Source organism: Crassostrea angulata, chromosome 6 (assembly GCF_025612915.1).
Source record: "Crassostrea angulata isolate pt1a10 chromosome 6, ASM2561291v2, whole genome shotgun sequence".
Classification (NCBI taxonomy): Eukaryota; Metazoa; Mollusca; class Bivalvia; order Ostreida; family Ostreidae; genus Magallana; species Magallana angulata.
In genome coordinates, this window is record NC_069116.1 from 7,018,927 (window position 1) to 7,039,892 (window position 20,966).

Consider the following 20,966-nt stretch of genomic DNA (forward strand, 5'->3'; position numbering starts at 1 on the left):
AAAAAAAATTGCGGGTTTTGTAATATTGATCGTCGCTGTTAAACCATCGTCGGAAGCCAATGGTTTTTTATCCGTTAGTCTAACGGATAGAAAACCATTGGCTTCCGACGATGCTGCTAAACACACTCTCAGTGATACAAGTTTACTCAATTACACGTGTTTAACTTAAAAAAAAAAAGAAAATGATAAGTTGTACATAAGAATTTTTTCTCTGCGGTATACTTTTTGACGTACGGTGTGCATGCGCGAATCCAGAAAATATTTCCAAGGGGAGGGGGGGGGGATGAGACACATTTTTGGTAATTTTATAATTTTAATTTAAAGAAATTTTAATTCTGCAGGAGGAGGTCTAGACCCCTCTGACACCCCCCCCCCCCCTTTCTAGATATGCGCATGATGGTACGTGTTGTCATTTTCTTTATAAAAATATATGTATTAGATAGCGAAGTTTTGATCATCTTCCCAAGTCAAGGGTTTCTGATCCGCTGTACTCTACATAAATTGTTGAGCATGTTTATGTAGAGCACAGCGGATCAGAAATCGTTGACTTGGGAAGATGAGTTTTGATGTACAGAAACTATTTTAGTCCAGTCGGGAATAAATCGACAAACCAATGATCATATATGAATACAATTAAATAAAGAATTTGAGCCAAATTTATTTTCTTGGCACAAGCACAATTACAGAAGGTGGTTAATTTCTAGAATTCTTCAACTAACAACAAACTACATGTCAATGTAAATTGCACTTAAATTATTTTTTTATACACGCTAGAGCTAACCATTTTACCCAATGAATTACATAGGTTTTTCCTATTAGTTTTTAAATTTACATAATATTTGCAAGAGAAGAACAACTTGTAATTCATTAAAAAAAATTAAAAATATACAACACAGGCAAGTGGCTTCGAGGGGGGCCGGGCGGCTGGCCCCCATTTTTTCTTGCAGTAACTTTTTTTTTTGATTTACGTATAAAAAAAATGAATTATCTAATACCCCCCACTTTTTTGTGGGGGTGTAAAAATTTGGAATGAAAATAAGGTGAAAATGAAGATATAGATATACTAACCCCCCCCCCCAAACGGATTAGGATTTTGAAGATTTTAAAGAGTTGCCTTTTTTTTTCGCTTGTCAAGATTTTTTGGATGGGTCTGTCCCCCTCCCCCCCCCCCCCCCCCCCCACTTTCAAAAACGATGCTACGTGCTTGCAACCCATAATAAAATTAGAATTAATAAAACTGAGAGAGAGAGAGAGAGAGAGAGAGAGAGAGAGAGAGAGAGAGAGAGAGAGAGAGAGAGAGAGAGAGAGAGAGAGGCGTGGGGAATTCTCCTGACGTGACTGAATATCATTCCACGTGGCCCGCCTGGGGAAACTTTACACGGATTATACGAGATTCATTCACGTGTAAATGTGCCGTTATCTCTAAACATCGCCTTGGGTCTAAATTGAAAAATAGCAAAATTGTTTTACCATTCACTCAAATGCTGAGCGTTTGATTGCATTTTAAAAAAGAAGTGACTTGAAATTGGGCTTGGTAAAATGTGTTGCGAGTAGGAATATGTATACAACTGTTTACAACTTCCGTCAAGTTTTTCAAGATTAGTACAATTTAGGTTGTAACTTCACATCACTTTTAATTAATGCAAGAATTTGTTTTCATATTTATCTGTTATTATGTTTCTTTATACCTTATATTTAAACATGCCACATGTATCTATTTACTTAACCAATAAAGAGAACAAGATGTTTATTTTAAGCAAATATAAAATGCATAAATATATTTGATGGATGTATATGGGGCTTTTTTTCGCTGATACATTTGAATATGGGTAAAGACTTTCCTTCGTCTAGCCGATTATATGCATACATAGTATAATATATCTGGTGCATGCATATATAAATTTGATTTTATATACATTTTTAAAACATATCAAAATATGTTGAACTGGTTCTATATACCATTCGAAATTAAAGATATCTATCTATCTATCTATCTATCTATCTATCTATCTATCTATCTATCTATCTATCTATCTATCTATCTATCTATCTATCTATCTATCTATCTATCTATCTATCTATCTATCTATCTATCTATCTATCTATTCTGAACTTATAACAAATATTTATTATGTTGCATAGATAAAATAAACTTTTGACAACATATCTAATAAGTTTTTAAAAAGATAACTATATTTTGCTACTTCATAACGTATTCTACAAGCCGTAGCGGCGAGAAAGATGGGTTCAATAGATAAATATACAAATAATTGTATTTCTGTACTATAAGTATAAATATGAACTGTGATTTTTTACTTTAAAAACTTTTTTTTAATATCCCAAATGAAAAAGTTAATTATATCTAGAATTCTAATATACATGTATACTACAACATGGTATAATTGACAGCTCTGCATTCTGTTGTACAGTAGCGTATGGCCTTGGCTTCGTTCATGTTTGGCCTCAACTTCAGGACATTTGATGTTTTATTTCATTCTAGAACTGAATCGAACCGTTAACGCATGATTACTCAAAGTTGAAACTAATTTTATAGGTATAAATTGTATATATCTTATGTTTTGGAATGGAATAACCTTTGTAAAACTAAAATGCGTTGATAAATCAATTATACAGTGTATTATATTAATAATAAGACTTCTCAAAATAGACCACTATATGTAAACTTATATACGTGTATTTGAATTGCGGTCCAGCAAGGGGCGACAAAAAGGTGGAAATCTATTTGCAAAACTACGACATTTATTGCTGTCCCGATAAGATAACGCCGATCCCCGGGGGGAACGGACTACCCATGATGGTCAGTAGAAACCGTCCACTAGTTGTGTATTGAAATTCATCGGATGAGACAGACGATACCTCCACGGGAAATTGAATTCATTTAAACTCTTCAATGATTTAATTCATCACAAATCAGATTGAACAGATTAAGGTAAATTCGCCTTTTTTTTATTAAAGTTTTAAAACATCTTTTTTTTATTTTGAAAATTAACTTCGTAACTTACGTGTACAACATAATATTGATTAATCAGATTAATTTTTCAAAGTGAACAGTGATGATGGCCCACATATATTTTTTAATTTTCACGCAGGGCTTAATTAAGGGAGTTTGATTTGACAGGAATGGTACACATCTCCGCGGTCCTGCTGCTGCTGAGCTCCTATCATGGAGTACTTGCTCAAAATATACCCGCATGTAAGTCGACTTCAGAAGAATGCATAGAATTTCCACAGTTTTCCGTTTTACTTTGTTTCTTTTGAAAAACTGTGCATCATAATTTGAAAGACAAAGAATATGGGCTAATAAGATGGAGCAATTTATATTAGAAAAAAAACCTTTCTTTGAAAAAATAATTCTAAAATGATGAAAGTATGCAAATGTAAAGCAACAATTCTTACTAAAGTTAGTTAGAATATGCTCAAAAACACGAAGAAAACAGATATAGTCAAAACTGTTGTTGTTATCAAACTCTTCGTTTCTTCACAATGTCGTTGCTTCTCTGATAACCCGATCACTGAGCTACTCAAGTCACAATAACCAAGGACACAAATTTATTCACAAAAATGCGGGGGTTTTTTCAATTATTTAAAGCCATATATGAGCTGCAGTTTTCATGTTGAAAGAAGATGGATGAATAAGGCGTGTAAACTGCCCATATGTGGATAGACAAGATACTTTAAAATTAAAATATGAACAAATCTTATAATTCTTTCTAAATTATTGAAAACAATGTATATTTACCATTAAATATGTTAAATATTTAGAATAGGTTGATTTAAATTGGCGTATGCGTGTCAAAACCTCCAACTGGTGCCATTTTTAGAACTTCAATGCCTTTTCTTTTATAGAGTGGGTCTGGGCTCCATATTTTTGTGATAGTCTATATAAGGTTTAAAGGAAATCAAACAGATTTCAATCAACAAAAACGTGGAGAGATGACCCACTATACTTTAAAAATGTCATTTTATATCCCAAAAATTTAACGTTTAGAGAAATACTACAAGTCCGTAAATTCGTGGTTGAAGTTGCATTTAGCATTTCACAATGAAGTATGTTATGACTGAAATGGCTCAGTGGTTAGAGCACCAGACATTAGGTAACATTATAGAGCAAGGGTTTTTAGGTTGTGGGTTCGATACAACCAAAACTTTAAAATTTATTTTTTTTTCTTATCGTTTGTTAAAATATTCAAAACTGAATAATGTTAGAAATTGTGCGTTTGTAAACTTGTAATATAACATCATCTAGTAAATTTGGTAGGAAAAAAAAATTAATTTGAAATTGTAATTTGCGATAAAACCAAATGGGCATTTGCGCTATCTTGTCCCCCCATCTTCTTTTTTTTATGAAAATGTTATTTTTTACTGAAATGACAAAAATATCATGGTTTTTTAATATCTTTTAGCCATATTTTTGTTTGAAAAGGCCGTCAAGAAGCCTTAAATGGAGTATGATTGATTTATTGTCGTCCTGTACAAAAATTCATTTGCTATATATTCCTTAGAAGAGAAATCTTTCCTCTGACAGAAATTAATGGTTTTTCAAACCTTATTCATCATAAAAGTTAAGTTATATGCAGAATTATCATACTAGCAGCTTTTTGTAGGAAAATAAAATTCTAAAAATACAGCTCATATTGCTTTAAAAAACACTCAAATTGTGATGCAAAATGAAATATCAAATATATATTGGGTTATTGCCGAAATTGTTTGCTGTTGAAGGCTCTTCTTTTCTTGTACTCAAACCTTGACAAATATTATATTGAACGCAAACCCGTAAAATCTACAATCGGCATTGAATATCTAAACAAAATTACATCATTTTAAGATTTTAATAGTACTTTTTAGGGAAAAGTAAGATATGCTGTTTTGTTTTGTTTTTTTACTTACTGAGTATCACTTTTCTATGGGAACTACATTCGCACCTTAATTATTCAACAATGCCCGTTGAGTACCAAACAGTACATTCAATAAGAAATAATTTTGATAAAATCTAACAGTTCACTCAAAATGAATTTGATATGCCAAACTAGTGTCCTGTTCTTTTTGCAGTGGCTTCATTCTCAGGCCAGTGTGTTGGACCAGGAGCCGTGGCGTTTGCTCTCGATGGTTCAGAAAGCATTAATACGACTAATTTCGACCAACTTAAACAGTTTGTCAAAGCAAATATAGACCAATTCGTTATTGGGGCAAATAATATTCAGATCGCCGCTTTTGTGTTCAGCCAGCAGATTGGGGATGGGTTTCAATTTAGCGGTCAAGACACAAAATATACAGTGTTTGCCAAGTTAGACGCACTGAATCTAATCAGAATGGCCACTTTCACCGACGTAGCCATCAACGAGATGATTCGACTTCTCATACAGCCCAACGTCCCCTCCCCTAAGGTGGGCGTGGTCCTAACTGACGGAGAATCCTACGACCCTGACAAGACCCGGATAGCCGCCATCACAGCCCGCGCCATAGGCATTACGCTCATCGCAGTAGGAATCGGCGTCACGCCCGGATCCTCGGCTGCGACAGAGCTGAACGCAATAACCGGAAATCCATCACAGGTTCTACTAATTAATGGATACAACCAGTTGACGAACCTGACAAGTATACTTAGCGATTTACTGTGTCAAGGTCAGTTTGAATTAAAATAAAGTATTTGAATCATTAATTAAATATAAAAAAAAAATACTAAAATGTAGATATCATTTAATGAAATACATGCATGTTTTAAAAAGATAAAAAAAACACTTTTGTCCTGCTTAGCAATAACGACAACCACAAGCACGACGACAACAACAACGCCTGCACCAACAACTACACCGATCCCGACAACCCAGAAACCGACATTACCTCCCCTGACAACGCAAAAACTGCAAACCGATAAAAGTAGGTCAACTGATGAAATAGCGGGATGGGAATGAAGAGGGGGTTGATATTTGCTGTTGAACTTTCCTTCCGTGATATTTGATATGCTTATTTTTAATGGTGGCCTTATTTCAGTCACTAACCCCCTGTGTGAGGGCTGTATTATAGCTGACGGGGTGGGCTATAACAGGCACGGCTCCAGCTGCCAGCGCTTCGTGCAGTGTTACCTAGAGGACGGGACGGCGGTGGCTGTGGAGAAGAAGTGCGGGTTCGGACAGTTCTTCTCGTTATCCGACCTGACGTGTGTTCACTCTGAATTCTCAGACTGTCCGTACGGTAATAATCCTCAACAACTCCTATGATTACTAGCCCATATTGATACAATTAAAGTTATTGAACTTTGAAATGAAACAAGTTGTTTCATTTGTTTGCTTAGATCCCTGTATTGGACAGCCAGACGGCGCAAGTTGGAATATGGGTGAAAATTGCCAGGGATACTGGACCTGTATGAACGGTCACTCCATGCCTTCGTGCTGCGGGAACCAGACAAGATATGTCTCAGGGACCGGATGTACGGCTGACACGACGTGTATTGAGGCGTGTCCACCCAAAACCTCAGTTTTACCATGTATGTCTTGGCATTCAGTCCTAACTCAACTTCCAGTTAGTGTGTACCCGTATCTGAAATTTTGTTTCCCATTTGCATATACGTATGTGTATACCTAGTGTTTTTGTTTGCAGTTAACTGTGAAACCCAGGCCGATGCTGACCCTAGCTACTACCTACAGAATGTGAGCGGAAGTCTGCTGCGGCGGCGCTGTGCTCCCGGAACTCACTATGACAGCGGATCATGTGGTTGTTCCATACTTATCACTGTAGCACCATCAACAGGTACATACCCCTTGTCGTAAAACTCTTAGGAAAACATTGATGCATAATAAGTTTTAATTCATTTTTTTGTAACATAGGTAATGATATGCCAGGTGGCAGTAAAAAGAAAATTTGTTGTCATGTTGTAAATTTTGTATTTACTGCCACCCGGTCAATTCAGAATTTGCTACATGACATTACTGATAGTTTGTCGTTTATGTGGATATTTCTTGCTGTGTAGCGTGTTCCCCCATGCTGTATCACTCTCTGTCGGACCAGTACTTCTACGACGCCCACAACATCATCCCCGTGGGAATGGCGAACGTTGCCGTCTCTATCGGCTCTCTGGCTTTTGGCGGGAACGGCGAGGTCAACATTTGGCGCTTGGCCAACTATGACTTTCAGAACGTGCTGGTCGTTAGGTTTGAGTTGACGGTAGGGACGTCGGCCAGCCCTAGAACGGAACAGGTTCTGGTGAATTGTCTCCACTCTAACGGGGTAATGGTGCCAGCATCTGTCGACATTCAAGTCATCAAGACACAGACGGCTGCGCAGTTAGTTTACACGATCAGAGCAGGCGGGCAGTCAAAGACTCTGACGTCAGCAATCACGGTACCGTAATCAGCCACTCTACATGTAGTCGATGCCCCTAAATAGACGTTGAATTTTGATTGGAAATACTAGTAAATATTATCGATATGTTCAATGTGAATATTTTTGGAGGTCTTCCAAATCCTTGTTTTTTCATGGGGTTTTGAATGAGGATAATAATAAAAGATAATTTTTCCCCAGGATTTACGTTATAATACGATAACACTGAGGTGTGATTATCTTCCAAATCCCTGTTTTTCTTGGATTTGTGGGGCCTTGGGGTGGATGAGGATGGGGGGGGGGGGGTGATGGATTAGGATAATAGTATCATCTTGACTTACGCGATGATATGATGAAATTGAAGAATTAAAAAGGTCATTTTTAGCCGTATTTGTTTGAATTATTATTAAAAAATGTGTTTTGATTTCCTTGCAGCCTGGCGTTGCTACAGAGGTTGTGTACGCCTATGATGGGGCAGTGTTTGCAGTGTACTCTGGTCCTGGGACCGAATCTTCAACCGCTCTCAAGGGTTAGAACATTTCTCAGTGAATGAAGCTATATATTTTCCAGAATTTGATTACGATATTTCTATAACAATATTGTGTTGTTGTTGTTTAAATAGGAAATGTAGAGAGACGACAAAGTGGCTTTCTTCTGGGAAGACCCGCGGATATTTCGAGTTCTATTAATAGACTGTCGGGAATCATAGCAAAAGTAAGAGCATATGTATTCAATTTACATGTTTACTTCATATATAATACTTTTTATGATCTATATAAAGTCTTTTTTATATTTATTCTTACCATAATTTCATTTTTCGAGAGTTCAAGCTATCAATATACATGTATTCAGAGATATTTTTACACAATGTATAGCGATTCATTTCATAACGTTCCAATCAAAGTTTGACTATATACACAGAACTGTTTTTATATCATGTTCTCTCCTTTTAATAGTTTGAGGTCTACAGCTGTATTAGTGACTACATCAAAAACCTGCTGGTTTCGATGTGATTTCTTGTGAATATGTCACCTTCCATTTGATTGGCCACAGTAAAACTTCATCTGTGATTGGATAACAAAGAAAAAAATGCCACGTGATTGTGATTTTGTATGACAAGACTGAATAATATTTATAGTTATATTTATTGAACAAAATGTTAATTTTTTAATAAAGTTTCTATGCCATCAAAACCAGTTGTTTGTCTAATGTGTTTCTGTCAAATACCGCTTTTCTCATTTTGAATAAATAAATTTCAATATATTTTTGGTGTTCATATTTTGTCCAAAGATCAAGTTAATGAGCAATAAATAGTTTCCAAATGGAATGAACTGTTTTTGCACCAATTAATACAACACACTCTTTTGCTTTTTCCTTAACTTGAATGCAGCATGAATTTCATACAATACTTATAATGATTAAAAATAAAATACATTTATATAGACAAATATGCGTTATAAAATTATCACGGTGAATTAATACACATGCATGTACATGTAAATTGAAACACCCTAAATTCTTAAGTTTTTTTAAAAGTAGATCTGAAAAAGATTCTAACTGATAAAAACTTAAAATCGTGATCTGGTCACCATTCTTGTCCCCATCCACATGTACATTTCCGCATGATAATGAATCAGATAATTTTAATGAGTTGCCGAGAACGACGCAGTAGCTACATCTGTGTTTCGTTGATGGTGTCCGAGCTTTGGGGGTTACGGTTAACCAGAACCGTTCATAAAGGATACAGCACAGGGAGAGCTCAGAGGGATGTCTGCAATATAACGCTGTCAACAGAAAGGTAAAGGAATGTAGAATTTCTTAACTCTTGAATAAACTTGAAATAAACTTTTACTATGTTCTTGCTTTGAAGATGATATGATATATTCCAGTTAAGTAATTCATATCGTTCTTTATTTTACGGTACAGAGTGTTTTTTAAAACAAAAATTAATAATGTAAACTGTTGCTTGATTTTTGTTCTTTTGCTAGATTTACCATGCAGTTTCAGGGGTTTCCATTGACGTTTCTCAGTATTTTATTTCTTCAAGTGCAGTCTAATTTAGCAGGTATGGGTGCATGTAAACACATAAACATAACATTTACAACTGTATTTGAACTGTTTTAGCTCTAGAGACGTATAGAGTCCCATCACAGTTGTCAATCCATATCTGAAACGTATTCTCAGTTTGGTAAATACCGGTAATTAAACAAAGAGTAATTATGAATACATTAAGTGTGTGAAAAGTTCGTCTGTTTTGTTTGTTTTTGACAAAGTATATTAAAGCTTGTAAAGTAAAATTGTGTTATACATGTACATGTATTTGCTATGGTTAGTTTTAATTTAATGAGATACCCAATTGTATATTTATTTTCACAAGTAGGAAAACATAATCAAATTATCACAATCATTCTTATTTATCTCGCTAACTACTTCAGAGACTGTCTGCAATGGACGGGTGAATCTGGTCGTTGCCATGGACTCTTCCTCTAGTCTGACATCCATACAGTTCCTTCAAATTAAAAACTTCACAGCGAAAGGACTACTGAAGAGGTTCACCCAAACAAACAGCATCGCCACCGTGTCGTTCGCGGATAATGTGGAAATCGTCACAGACTTTGGGGAACTGAACAGCGATAAAATCATGATGTATAACTCCAATAGAGACTACCACACCAGGATTGACTTTGCTATAGGTATACAATTGTAAATGATCACAGACGTGTGTGACACATTTCATTTAACAACAAACCTGGCTTGGTATTAAATTGCTTCTGATATAGAAATAACGTGATTTTTATCATTAAGCTTAAAAAACGCATTTAGGAATAATACACAAAATTCATATATTACAGGAAACATGACAGATATGATGTCCAATAGTTCTATACTTGATCAGAGTGTTCCGAAGGTCGCCTTAATTTTGACCGATGGAAAAAGCACGAGTGGTATCGAACTTCTTCATCAGTCTGCAATGTATGCCGACAGAAACAATGTGTATGTGATGGCCATCGGGGTGGGCGAGGAAGTGAACCTGTCCCCCACGGAACTTGATAACATGACCCACGGGATAAACGAGCACCAACAAATCATTCCCTACCGGGATCTCACAAAGTCTGTGGACCGCATTGTCGAACAGATCTGTTATCGTAAGTTCTTCAAAATATACTTGGAAAATTGAACTCAGGAGTGTGGAGAGAAGCAGTAAATATGATGTTGCTTCATATTGAATTTAAAGAAAACCTATTTTTGTTTCAGTTTCACAGAACGGGCCTCTAAGAACTGGAGGTAAATACCTACTAGTAACTGTATCAAAACCCATTTCATGAAGAAATGTTTGGGTCAATATCACATAAGTTGACAGTATTTATTTTCGTTAGTTTGCCTTTAAAAATAATTGACCGCTTTCATCTTTATTACAGCCATACGAGGACGCTACCTTTTAACAATCGTTTTTGACGTCACGATTCAGAGCCTCGATTTGACAAAACAACTAATAGCCAAACTTTTGGAATACATCCAGTATGAAAATCCTTCGGTAAATCTGATTATAGCCAGTGTAACTGACGGACCAAACTCCATTGGACGTTTTGACGAAGCTTCAAGTCAGCTTGAAGTGCTGAAGTTCATAGAACACATGACGACATCGTCTCATCAATATTTTGACGCTGTAGCGGCTTACGACAAAGTTGAAAGTGACTTTCTGTATGCGCCTAGTGATTCTTCCAACATCGCATTGTTTATTACTGATAAACCTATTCAGACCGACGATTTCACTTACACACAGAACTACTTTAAGACAAAGTCGGAATCAAACAGCGTAGATGTGCTCTTTGTTGGGGTGGGGTCGGCGGTGAGCCCGGACTCGTCCCTCGCTTTGTCTGGTTTTAGAGTAGCTCACAGAATCATCGCGTCCAACACCTCAGTACTGACAAGCGGACTCAACAATATAATCAGAGCAATCGGAACAGGTAATATTAAAATTTAAATTACATTACATACTCCTTTGCAATTATTTTAAGAAAATTTGCAATGTTTAAAGTGAATTTTCTTTTCATTCAGAAGTCCTCAAATACCCAGTACCAGGTATGTTACAATTCATGTGTATTTATTTGTTCTAGAAGAATGAAAAGAAATATATATTATTCAAAGTACAAAATAAAATTAAGAAAGGAAACAATAATTAGGAATGAAAAAGTAATAACAATTGCAAGACCAAATAAATTTATCATTTCTTTGCAGTAAATGTATCACATGAAGGTAAGAGACGTAATTTATTGTTATTCATTGCATTAACTAAACATATATATCTTGGGCTTACTCTGAACGAATGAATACCCACTTACCAAACTTCTTCCAATTTCAAAGGCTTTCATTGTTTTACATTCAGCATTCCATGGTCCAGCGGAGATTTTGATCGGATATAGTAACTGTCCACACATGTTCAACATCGAGAAATTCAACAGATATAATAAATTTCTGGAGAATGTGGTCAGAAACATCCACATGGGACCCGACAACGTTCAGCTGACCTTAGCAACTTATTGCACTGGTATTAACTATGTCACCAGCATTAAGGATTACGTCATAACATTTCACGTGCCGTTTGGTCTACAACGAGGAGGCGTGATTACACAACTGCAGTGGACAACCGAAAACGTCATCAGGGAAGTGTTGGATGTTTATGATGAAGTAGAGTCTGACGTAAAGATAGCAATCGTTATCATTTCTGATCCTTTCATGGAAGAAGATTTGACTGGACTTTTAAAAGAGGCGGACGACGAAAACATTTTGATTATGCCTCTTGCATTGTACCATGATAATGTCACAAAGGAAGGAATAGAGGAGAAAGTTAATAAAATGTCTACAGCTATTCCACCTTTATTCGTGTCTTGGACTGACCTAAGATCTAATGGGGTAGTGCAAACAATGAATATATTGGGAAAATACTGTAAGTAATTTTTCTGAGACATTTTGAAAAATATATTTGTCACGGGTTTCCAAATACATTATAAGCATGTTATTTTCCTTTTTGTCTTTTTTTTCCTTTACAGTAACTGGAAACAGAAACGACATCCTCATTTCAGCATCCAGTATGAATTTGAATGACGACTTGTTAAAAAATAACTTGAAACTCTATGTTAGGGAGCTACAAAATGTCAACAACCGAGAGACGTCCTCCACACTCGAACAGAAAATGATCACAGATATTCAATTTTACAGCAGAAACATGCTTAATGACAATGTGCGAAACATGCATGCGGGACTTCATGGTATTTTGATGAGTTTTTTGTTCTCAGAGGACCCAACAGAAAACAGAATTGGTTTTGTGATTTCAAGGGGATCTTCCTCTAGTCCCAGTCTTACACTATCCACCGCCCGCCTTTTACAAGACGCAAATATCCAAATGTTTGCTTTAGGTACGGAAAGTATATGAATTTGTATGAGCAACACTTTTTCAAAATGTCTTTATTTTGGTTTTTTCCTTTCTCTGGTATATGAAATAATATGCAGAGTCTGTCCAATGGTACATATATAGAATGAATTGCTCCTTCTCTTGTGTTTGTCGACCTTACGGTGTTAGTTCATGTATTCCGACAGGTTATGGGGTAGATGGAACTAGAGACAGGGAACTCTCCTCGATAACTGGAGATGAAGCACGTATAACAAAGCTTACATCAGCATCTGACATTATTGGAGCAATGAACTCTGTTAAAAACATGATGGAGTCTGTCAGTAAGACTACGTTTACTTTTCTTAGTTTACTTTACTCTGTCCCATGATGTTTATTCGAAACATTTTTTAAAATTATTTCACAATCATAAGTATCTCAAGATTCTAACAATATTTATTCACTAGAATGAAAATATTACCAACATTTAACATGGGACAGAGTAAAATATCAATAACACAACTATAGTCCCTTTTTATAATATAATGACATAACTGGATGATGATTGTTTTCAGATTTGGACACGGATAAAGCGACGCATATTTCCGTTGCTCTTGATACTTCTTTGAATGTCACGGATACAGACGTAAAGAATCTGAAAGTTATGATTAACATGTTCATCAAGCTGTGGTCTAATGGCAAAAACCTGTACTTGACATTTGGACAGTTTAACAGACACTACTACCCTGAGTTTGTCCGCCAGGCCATTAGCGACACCACGCATACAGAGATGATGCAGCGGGTTTATAGCTTTGAACGTCAGAGTCCACGTGACAGTTCCCACCAAGTTTCACGAACCCCACAAGCTCTTCCTCTCCACATTACAATCAGAAACCTGCATCAGACAATGAAGGCTTTGGGTTCCCCGGGCAGCTCACAAGTGGTGGTCATGATGTTTGACAAGGAACCTGTAGACATCCTGTTAACGGATATTGCAATCAGAGAGGCTCGTATTGATAACGTGCATTTTGTAACGATTTCAATTGGAATTGACTCATACCCGGATACTTTTACATACACCCTTCCATTGTACTCACTTGGTGACGTGAGCTCTAACGCTATGGGAACCCTAAACGTTACTTTGCAGTCTGTTTTACCACAAGGTACATGTAATTTTTGTTACTTCGACCTTTTAACATTATAGTCTGTTTGTTCCAGTATGATGTTTGGGTAATTATCTGAAATTTACACATTCAAATTTGTAGGTCAACTGGATATGATATTTGCTTTGGATGCTGATTCTCTTATTTCCAATGAAGTCATGAATTGGATGAAAGTGGCCACACAATTTCTGACGTCTGGGATGTCGTCGCGCTTTTCCAAATACGGCGTTTTCACATTTTCTGATCAAATTAAAGAAGTTGTTGATTTTTCCGATTATCAGAGTGGAAATCTGGTTTCGTATTTGAAAAGTATATCTGGTTTTGCCAGGCATCCGTCAATTCAACCGAAACCAAGCGTGGTGATAAACAAGCTGCATAGTCTGATTGACACCTCCATGTCTACAGCTGCAAAGATAGGTCTTATTCTGATTGATGACGACACGGATAATGACAAAGACTTGCAGTCGTTTTCAACTGAGGCTTGGGAGAAGGGCCTAAATCTGATCTCTATTGGAGTCGGTAAACACGTGGACCAGCAAGAGGTCACATCAATCGCCAGGTTCCAGAGCGACCATTACCTGCAACTCCGAGACTGGGACACTTTGAACACGGACGGGTTTTCGTGGGCAATACAAACGTTCCAGAAATGTTAGTTTTGTTTAACATCAATCTATGTTTTAATATCTCATGACGGTTGACATTCTTGGTAACATCAATCGTGTCTTTTGTTTTGTTTTTGGTTTAAGTGGAGCCGTTACATCTGTACGTTAAGGAGACTGTACCACCAGTAACTACCCCGTCCACCACGCCCTCTGTACCGGATACCACGGTCGTTCTGGAAGGTAACTCTTTAAAAACATTACAATTATTTGTTCTGGAGGGTAACTCTCCAAACAAAATAATTTTGTTATATGCAAATTATTTGTTCCAATACTTACCCGGTCGACTTATCACTAGTGCTTTCGAACATTGGCATATACGTTCATTTTTTGCTGGATATAATCATGTTCAGAACCATGAGACCAAAAAGTGTAGGTTATTCCTTCGAGAAGAGGTCAAGTTGTACGATACTCCAAAGTGACTTGAAAAAAAAAAACCATTTTGATATGTGGTGATATTTTTAGACGATGCTATATTAGAAGGCCATGTACCGATAGCGCTGGAAATTTTTCAAACCCAAATCACAGAATGATTATTTTAAATACAAATTTAACCCTTGTTATATTAAAGTGTCTAATTTCTTACAAAAGATAACTAAGATTAAATTAACACAGAATGCAGTGGTGTTGTTGATATTGCTTTTGCCATGGATGCCTCCGGTAGCCTTACAACGCAAATGTTCAACGCAATCAAACTGACTGTTGCAAACACAATCGCCAACATGAAACTTTCTAACAATGACGTAAGAGTACGAGGCATCGTGACGTTTGATGACACCGTACAGGAAGTTGCAGAAGATATCAATGATAAGGTACTGCTGAGGGAACTAATATTTGGAGCTGTTCACACGAAAGGAATGACAAAAATAGATCTGGCCATCACAAGACTAACGGAGTACCTTCTCTTAGGTTTATTACACTTTACTTAATTCATCGATATATTCTTTTTACAAAAGTAAATTCTTGTTCCATAGTCTTTTTAATTGAGGGTTTTTTGTGTGAAGTTGTTCTCAAATGCCGACTTTTGGTATTGTTTTTGCAATCACTGTTATTTCTTTTGAAAACCGATCTGAATTTACGTTGAAGTTTTAACACTGTTTAAGGTTTTGCGTTAAGAAAAAGCTGTAGCAAAACCATTAAACTTATATTGGAAAGTACTGAAAGTTATTTTTTTTTGGTTTTACTTATAATCGGACACCCTAAATGAATTGTCTTCAATGAAAATGACGTAATCAATGTTTATGTTTCAAGTTATTCTGAACGGTCATAACTCATATTTTTTACAACTATCACATTAACTGAAATTACAATTTACTTATATCAGAACCAAAACGAAATGCCAGGCGAATAGGTGTTGTCATAACAGACGGGAAGTCGATGAAACCTCAAAAAACCCGCGAAGCCGCTGCAGCAGCAGTGCGCAACAACGTCACAATGGTTGCTATGGGGATCGGAGGACCGACTGATATTTCATATACCGAACTTATGGATGTAGCAAACAATGTTACTGACAACTTCCTATGGCTAAAGACCCTACAGTCGTTCTTAGAGAACGGGACAAAAGTGTTGCATGAAAGAATATGCAGTGGTAAGACGCATGTTACTACTGAATTATTTTTTATATACTCTACCCAAAGATATTTATGCAACACATTTACCTAAATTATTCGATATTTATCTATACCTCAGAATTCTAGGGATGTTCATTGAATAGTCTACGGAATTTTGCACTGCAACAGTCATGAAAGTAACCTTGGTAACCTTGAAAAATTGTGCGAGGTTTTCCGAGTGACTTCCGAACTGAGAAAAAATTGTCAGCATTTACCATTATAAACTAGGTTTATCGACTTTTGACTATAGTTTACGAACCGCAAACTAAAGTTACTGATTCGTTAACTATATTAATTTAGATTTTTAAAAACATGTTTAAAGGTTGTAAACTATAGTTTACGAATGCTAATATCCGTTTTTCGCAAATGATTTTTTAAGTGTTAGAAATGTACGTAGATATAATGAAATATAGATTAACGTCGATGATTATAGTTTTCTGTCCGTAATGTATAATTTATAGTCGATAAACCTAGTTTCTCGACTGTGAAACTATACATGTTCTGTATACATGTTAAGCATCAATATTATGGTACAGACTATGGTAAATTTTTGTCGGAAAAATGATATATGTATGCTCTGTCCGTCTGTCTGTCTGTCTGTCTGTCTCTCTCTCTCTCTTATATATATATATATATATATATATATATATATATATATATATATATATATATATATATATATATATATATATAAACTTAAAAAAATGAAAACACAAAGATCGAGTAAAACATAAGCGCTTTCATTTTCTTCAGATGTTTTACAATACTTACAGTAAAGTATTGTAAAACATCGGAAGAAAATGAAAGCGCTTATGTTTTACTCGATCTTTGTGTTTTCATTTATTTAAATTTTATATATATTTCACCGACCACTGAGATTTTTCTTGGATTTATGTGTGTATATATATATATATATATATATATATATATATATATATATATATATATATATATATATATATATATATATATATATATATATATATATATATAGCTGTAATGGCATAGTGTACAGTATGTGTTATTGTTATTTGAACAGTAACTAAGGGCCAGGACTTGATCACCACAACAGCGCCCCCTGTTGTCACAAAAGACCCTAACAGCCCAGAAGGTGACATTTAGTTGAGTTACAATACTTCAGTCTTATTGTCTAGCTTTCAGAAAATATTCAAACGCTGAAGACTACGACATTTTACCGAGCTAGTTTTGAACGTTGACATTTCAAATTATTTTAAGCCAATGACCTTCTGCACTACGTGATTATTAAGAATTTGAATAACTGATCTCTTTCATTTACATTTTGAGGACAGTTCACGAAGTCGAAGAACCATTTCACTTAAACACACCCAACATCGTCAAGGATTTCTCTCTGTGCACTTCTAAATTATACTTAATTTTGGCAGTGCGACAAACCTGAATAAAACAAGAATAATTGTATTCGGAGGCAAGGTATTATATTGGTAATTTGTAATCCTATATCAATTTACGTTTATAGAACTATGTGCAAGGTGCAGTTGTATCGGGAGAGTGACGGTTTCAGACCCCTCCGACTGTAGCATATATCATGTCTGCCAGGATTCCAAGTATGTGGCCACTGAGTACTGCGACCCTGATAAGTTTTGGGACACTGTTTCACAGTCCTGTCAGCTCCCCATGTTTGCCAATTGCGCATATGGTATGTTATCATACCAAAAATAAGCAAAATAATTTATTAATGTTTCTAGAGAAAAAATATGGAATCGCAGATAAATTGAATATATAAAGGGAAAAACTTGAGAAAACTTAAAGCCTCGTAAGAACAGAATTCATCCATATTTTAAAGATATACCTAGTATCCAAGTATTTCCTAATTTTGTCTATGATGCAACCTTTGGTCAGATTCCTGCCACCTCCGACCCGACGGTTATAACTACACGACCCTCCGCCTGTTGGAAGAGAAGCGTTGCGACCAGTTCTACACGTGTCTGAACGGCCGCACCAAGAAGCTGTGTACCTGTGGGGAGAGGCTGGCTGATGACGTCATGATCCACCGGAAGTACGATCCGCTGTCTGACCACTGCGTGGACGATCTTGATGGAGAATGCTTCACAATCATAGACAACAGGCATCAGAAAATCACAACTCCTGGTAAATAGGCCCACGGTGTTATCATTCAGCAGAATTTGTTTATATATATTCATTTTTTTCTTCAGCCGCCCCCCCCCCCCCCCCTCAAAAATACACTGAACGAATCTTGACCTTTTTTAGAAAACAATGTTCTTTTTTAGGATTAACATATAAATTAAATGATTTACTGCTTTTAAAAGGAACAAGCTTTTAAGAATAATTCCTTTGATGTTTTTAAAAGCAAAAATATTTACGAAAATAGTTTGAATAAGAGCTGTTAATTTTGATTGGCCTCTAGAGACCTGGGTTTGCTATCTGAGAGCGACATCATCCAAGTACAGTTTCATCAACCTTAAAACCAACGCAGTGCAGAAGTGTCCGGAGAACCTTGTGTACAGCTCCGATAAATGTAGTTGTGTGGAAGAGAGTTCTCCTCGAGGTAATTCGGAGAAAATGGGGTATAGGTGTAAAGGATCTGTGATCGTCCCCAAGATTTAATCTGACATCTTTATAAATCATTTTTCTAGTAGTGCAAACTTACAGAGTCAATTCTGCAAAACAGCTTTATTCTTCATGAATTGGAAAATTTCTGGACAATTAGTCATTATCTAACCTTTAATGAAATGAATTTTTTGAATGCATTAATGTTTAATTCTATTTTATATCGGTTAAACGTTGTCTGGCCATTTGAGCCCTATCATATTACTGACAATAATTATTTCTGACAACTAAAAGTTTTTTGTTTTTTTTTACTGTCACTCATTTACAGTTATGTCAGCTCTATCATACTTTTTTTAAAATGATACTGAAAATAAAATATTATTCTATAGATAGATGACAGATTTTTTCTTTTATTGCTCTTATACCAAGAGATATTTAAAAATTAATTCATTAATAAGTTCGTCAATCATTGGATATAATACAATTCATAAAATTAATTTGCTTCGTAAAGAACAATGTGTTTAACAATCATTATTTTAATTCACGTGTGTCAGATACAAATAGAATAGAGAGAAGGGAAGATTAAGCTTCCATTATTTGCTATTTGAGTTTTAATCCCCATTAATTAAGATCTAAATATTTCACTGCATTTTATTTTTTTTTTGAAAGTTTGCTTTATATACTCCATTACTATTTTTCGTTCATTAGTGATATCACAAAGTGACATCGAGTTTCATGACAGTGTCTTGTATCCAGAGTCTTGTGTTTTCAAAATATTGACTTGTTTCATTTTTAGTAGACATATGCCTAGCTAATGTGGACTTGCAATTCAATAAGCGGTCCATGCAGTTTTGGAACGTGACTCTTTCTGATGGCCAGGGGGTGTTCGATGGGAAATCCCTGGTCTCCATCAAACGACTTGCCGGCCATTACGCGCATGACTTTGCAGTTCGAGTTTCACTGAAAACTGACTCTGAGCAAGACATGACATTGTTTGAAAATGCAAACTGTCAAGAAACAAACCTGCCAAGTATTAAAGTGTATGTGAAGAGGGCGCTGCGATCAATGGCAATCATCGCACAGATCAAAACCGCTCACGGCTTTGTTAAATTTCAACTGCAGTCCACGGTAAGTTAAAGGTTGAACTCTCCTTTCCGTAGATTAAGAATATGTCTGAAGTATGCCCTTTTTTTACTTGTCCTGTCTATGTTCTGTACATCCAGGCCCTGTTCCGTGGCTATCAGACCACTCTCACATTGGCAGCCAAGGCCCATAAAGTGGCCATGTGGACCTCCTATCGTGTCGCTGGCACTGACCCAGAAACGCGCGAGACAGACATCACCTTAGACTTGCCAGGTAGTCTTTATAAATATTCTAAAATTTAATGTCAGAACCAAAGAAACTCCACAACCAAAGTTAAATGATGTCATATTGTATTTGCAATAGCTGAACAACACCTTCATTGTGATTCCCCTTTGAGCCTGGGGAGTGGAGGAGACCCAAGCTTACGTCCATTTAAAGGAACAATAGATTTTGTAAGTAGATAGTTACTGATTCGTTTTCGTATGCACAATTTGTCAGTTTCTAATCAAGTTATATCTGTCTGGCCTATTCGCTTCAGCAACTTTTATTTTAATCTATCATGTCTTTTTGGGTTCATATTTCAGTTCCAATGGTACTACAGCTGTTTACCAGAGGATGTGGCGGACTATTTCAACCGCGCATAAACAACGTCTTTTCGCCTGCATCACCATACTAATCAACCTGGCAAAGATCTCGCGGAAACGCCCAGATTATTTGGCGCATAAGCTTCAGTGAAATTTAATAAATATGACAATGTTTTAAATAAATTATTTTGCATTTTCATATGTTCTCTTTGAAAGCATGTCTAACCCAAGATGATAAGTTGATGGTTAGCTGTTTCGTGTTGCACAGGTTGGAACAGGGTGATGCTAATTGACGAATCTTTAGCAATTGTAAGCAGAATGTAAACCTCTGTGGTCTGGTCCTGTTCTTAGTACAACATCGCACCTTTCATGAAGGGCAATAGAAGCGATAAATAATCAGTGTATATTGCTAGACAGGTATTTATACAGGAATTCGGTGTCAGCTCTTGTAGGTCTGTGAAGTTAACACCAAACACAAATGTACAATAGATTTATGAAGACGTGTAACCTCGATTCTCTTTATAAATAGCATTTTATTTCGAAATGTGTTTTAAAACTTAAGTTAGATAGGTGGAATGAATTAAATGGCTATC

General features: G+C 36.0%; 1 protein-coding gene across 1 annotated transcript; it reads left to right on the plus strand.

The window, feature by feature from the left end:
- The first annotated feature begins 2,750 nt into the window (after window positions 1–2,750).
- Window positions 2,751–20,465, plus strand: LOC128190318 (uncharacterized). The gene is made up of 30 exons (XM_052862333.1): window positions 2,751–2,950; window positions 3,111–3,214; window positions 5,071–5,643; window positions 5,776–5,898; window positions 6,013–6,213; window positions 6,314–6,505; window positions 6,619–6,768; window positions 6,989–7,359; window positions 7,774–7,867; window positions 9,774–10,031; window positions 10,191–10,484; window positions 10,594–10,623; window positions 10,758–11,306; window positions 11,398–11,421; window positions 11,578–11,595; window positions 11,726–12,286; window positions 12,390–12,755; window positions 12,937–13,071; window positions 13,303–13,890; window positions 13,993–14,538; window positions 14,637–14,732; window positions 15,165–15,458; window positions 15,874–16,137; window positions 17,199–17,270; window positions 17,655–17,834; window positions 18,038–18,286; window positions 18,564–18,704; window positions 19,503–19,834; window positions 19,930–20,062; window positions 20,374–20,465. The coding sequence occupies exons 2-30, from the start codon at window positions 3,142–3,144 to the stop codon at window positions 20,463–20,465; spliced, it is 6,999 nt and encodes a 2,332-aa protein (XP_052718293.1). The 5' UTR covers window positions 2,751–2,950; window positions 3,111–3,141.
- The last annotated feature ends 501 nt before the right edge of the window (window positions 20,466–20,966 follow it).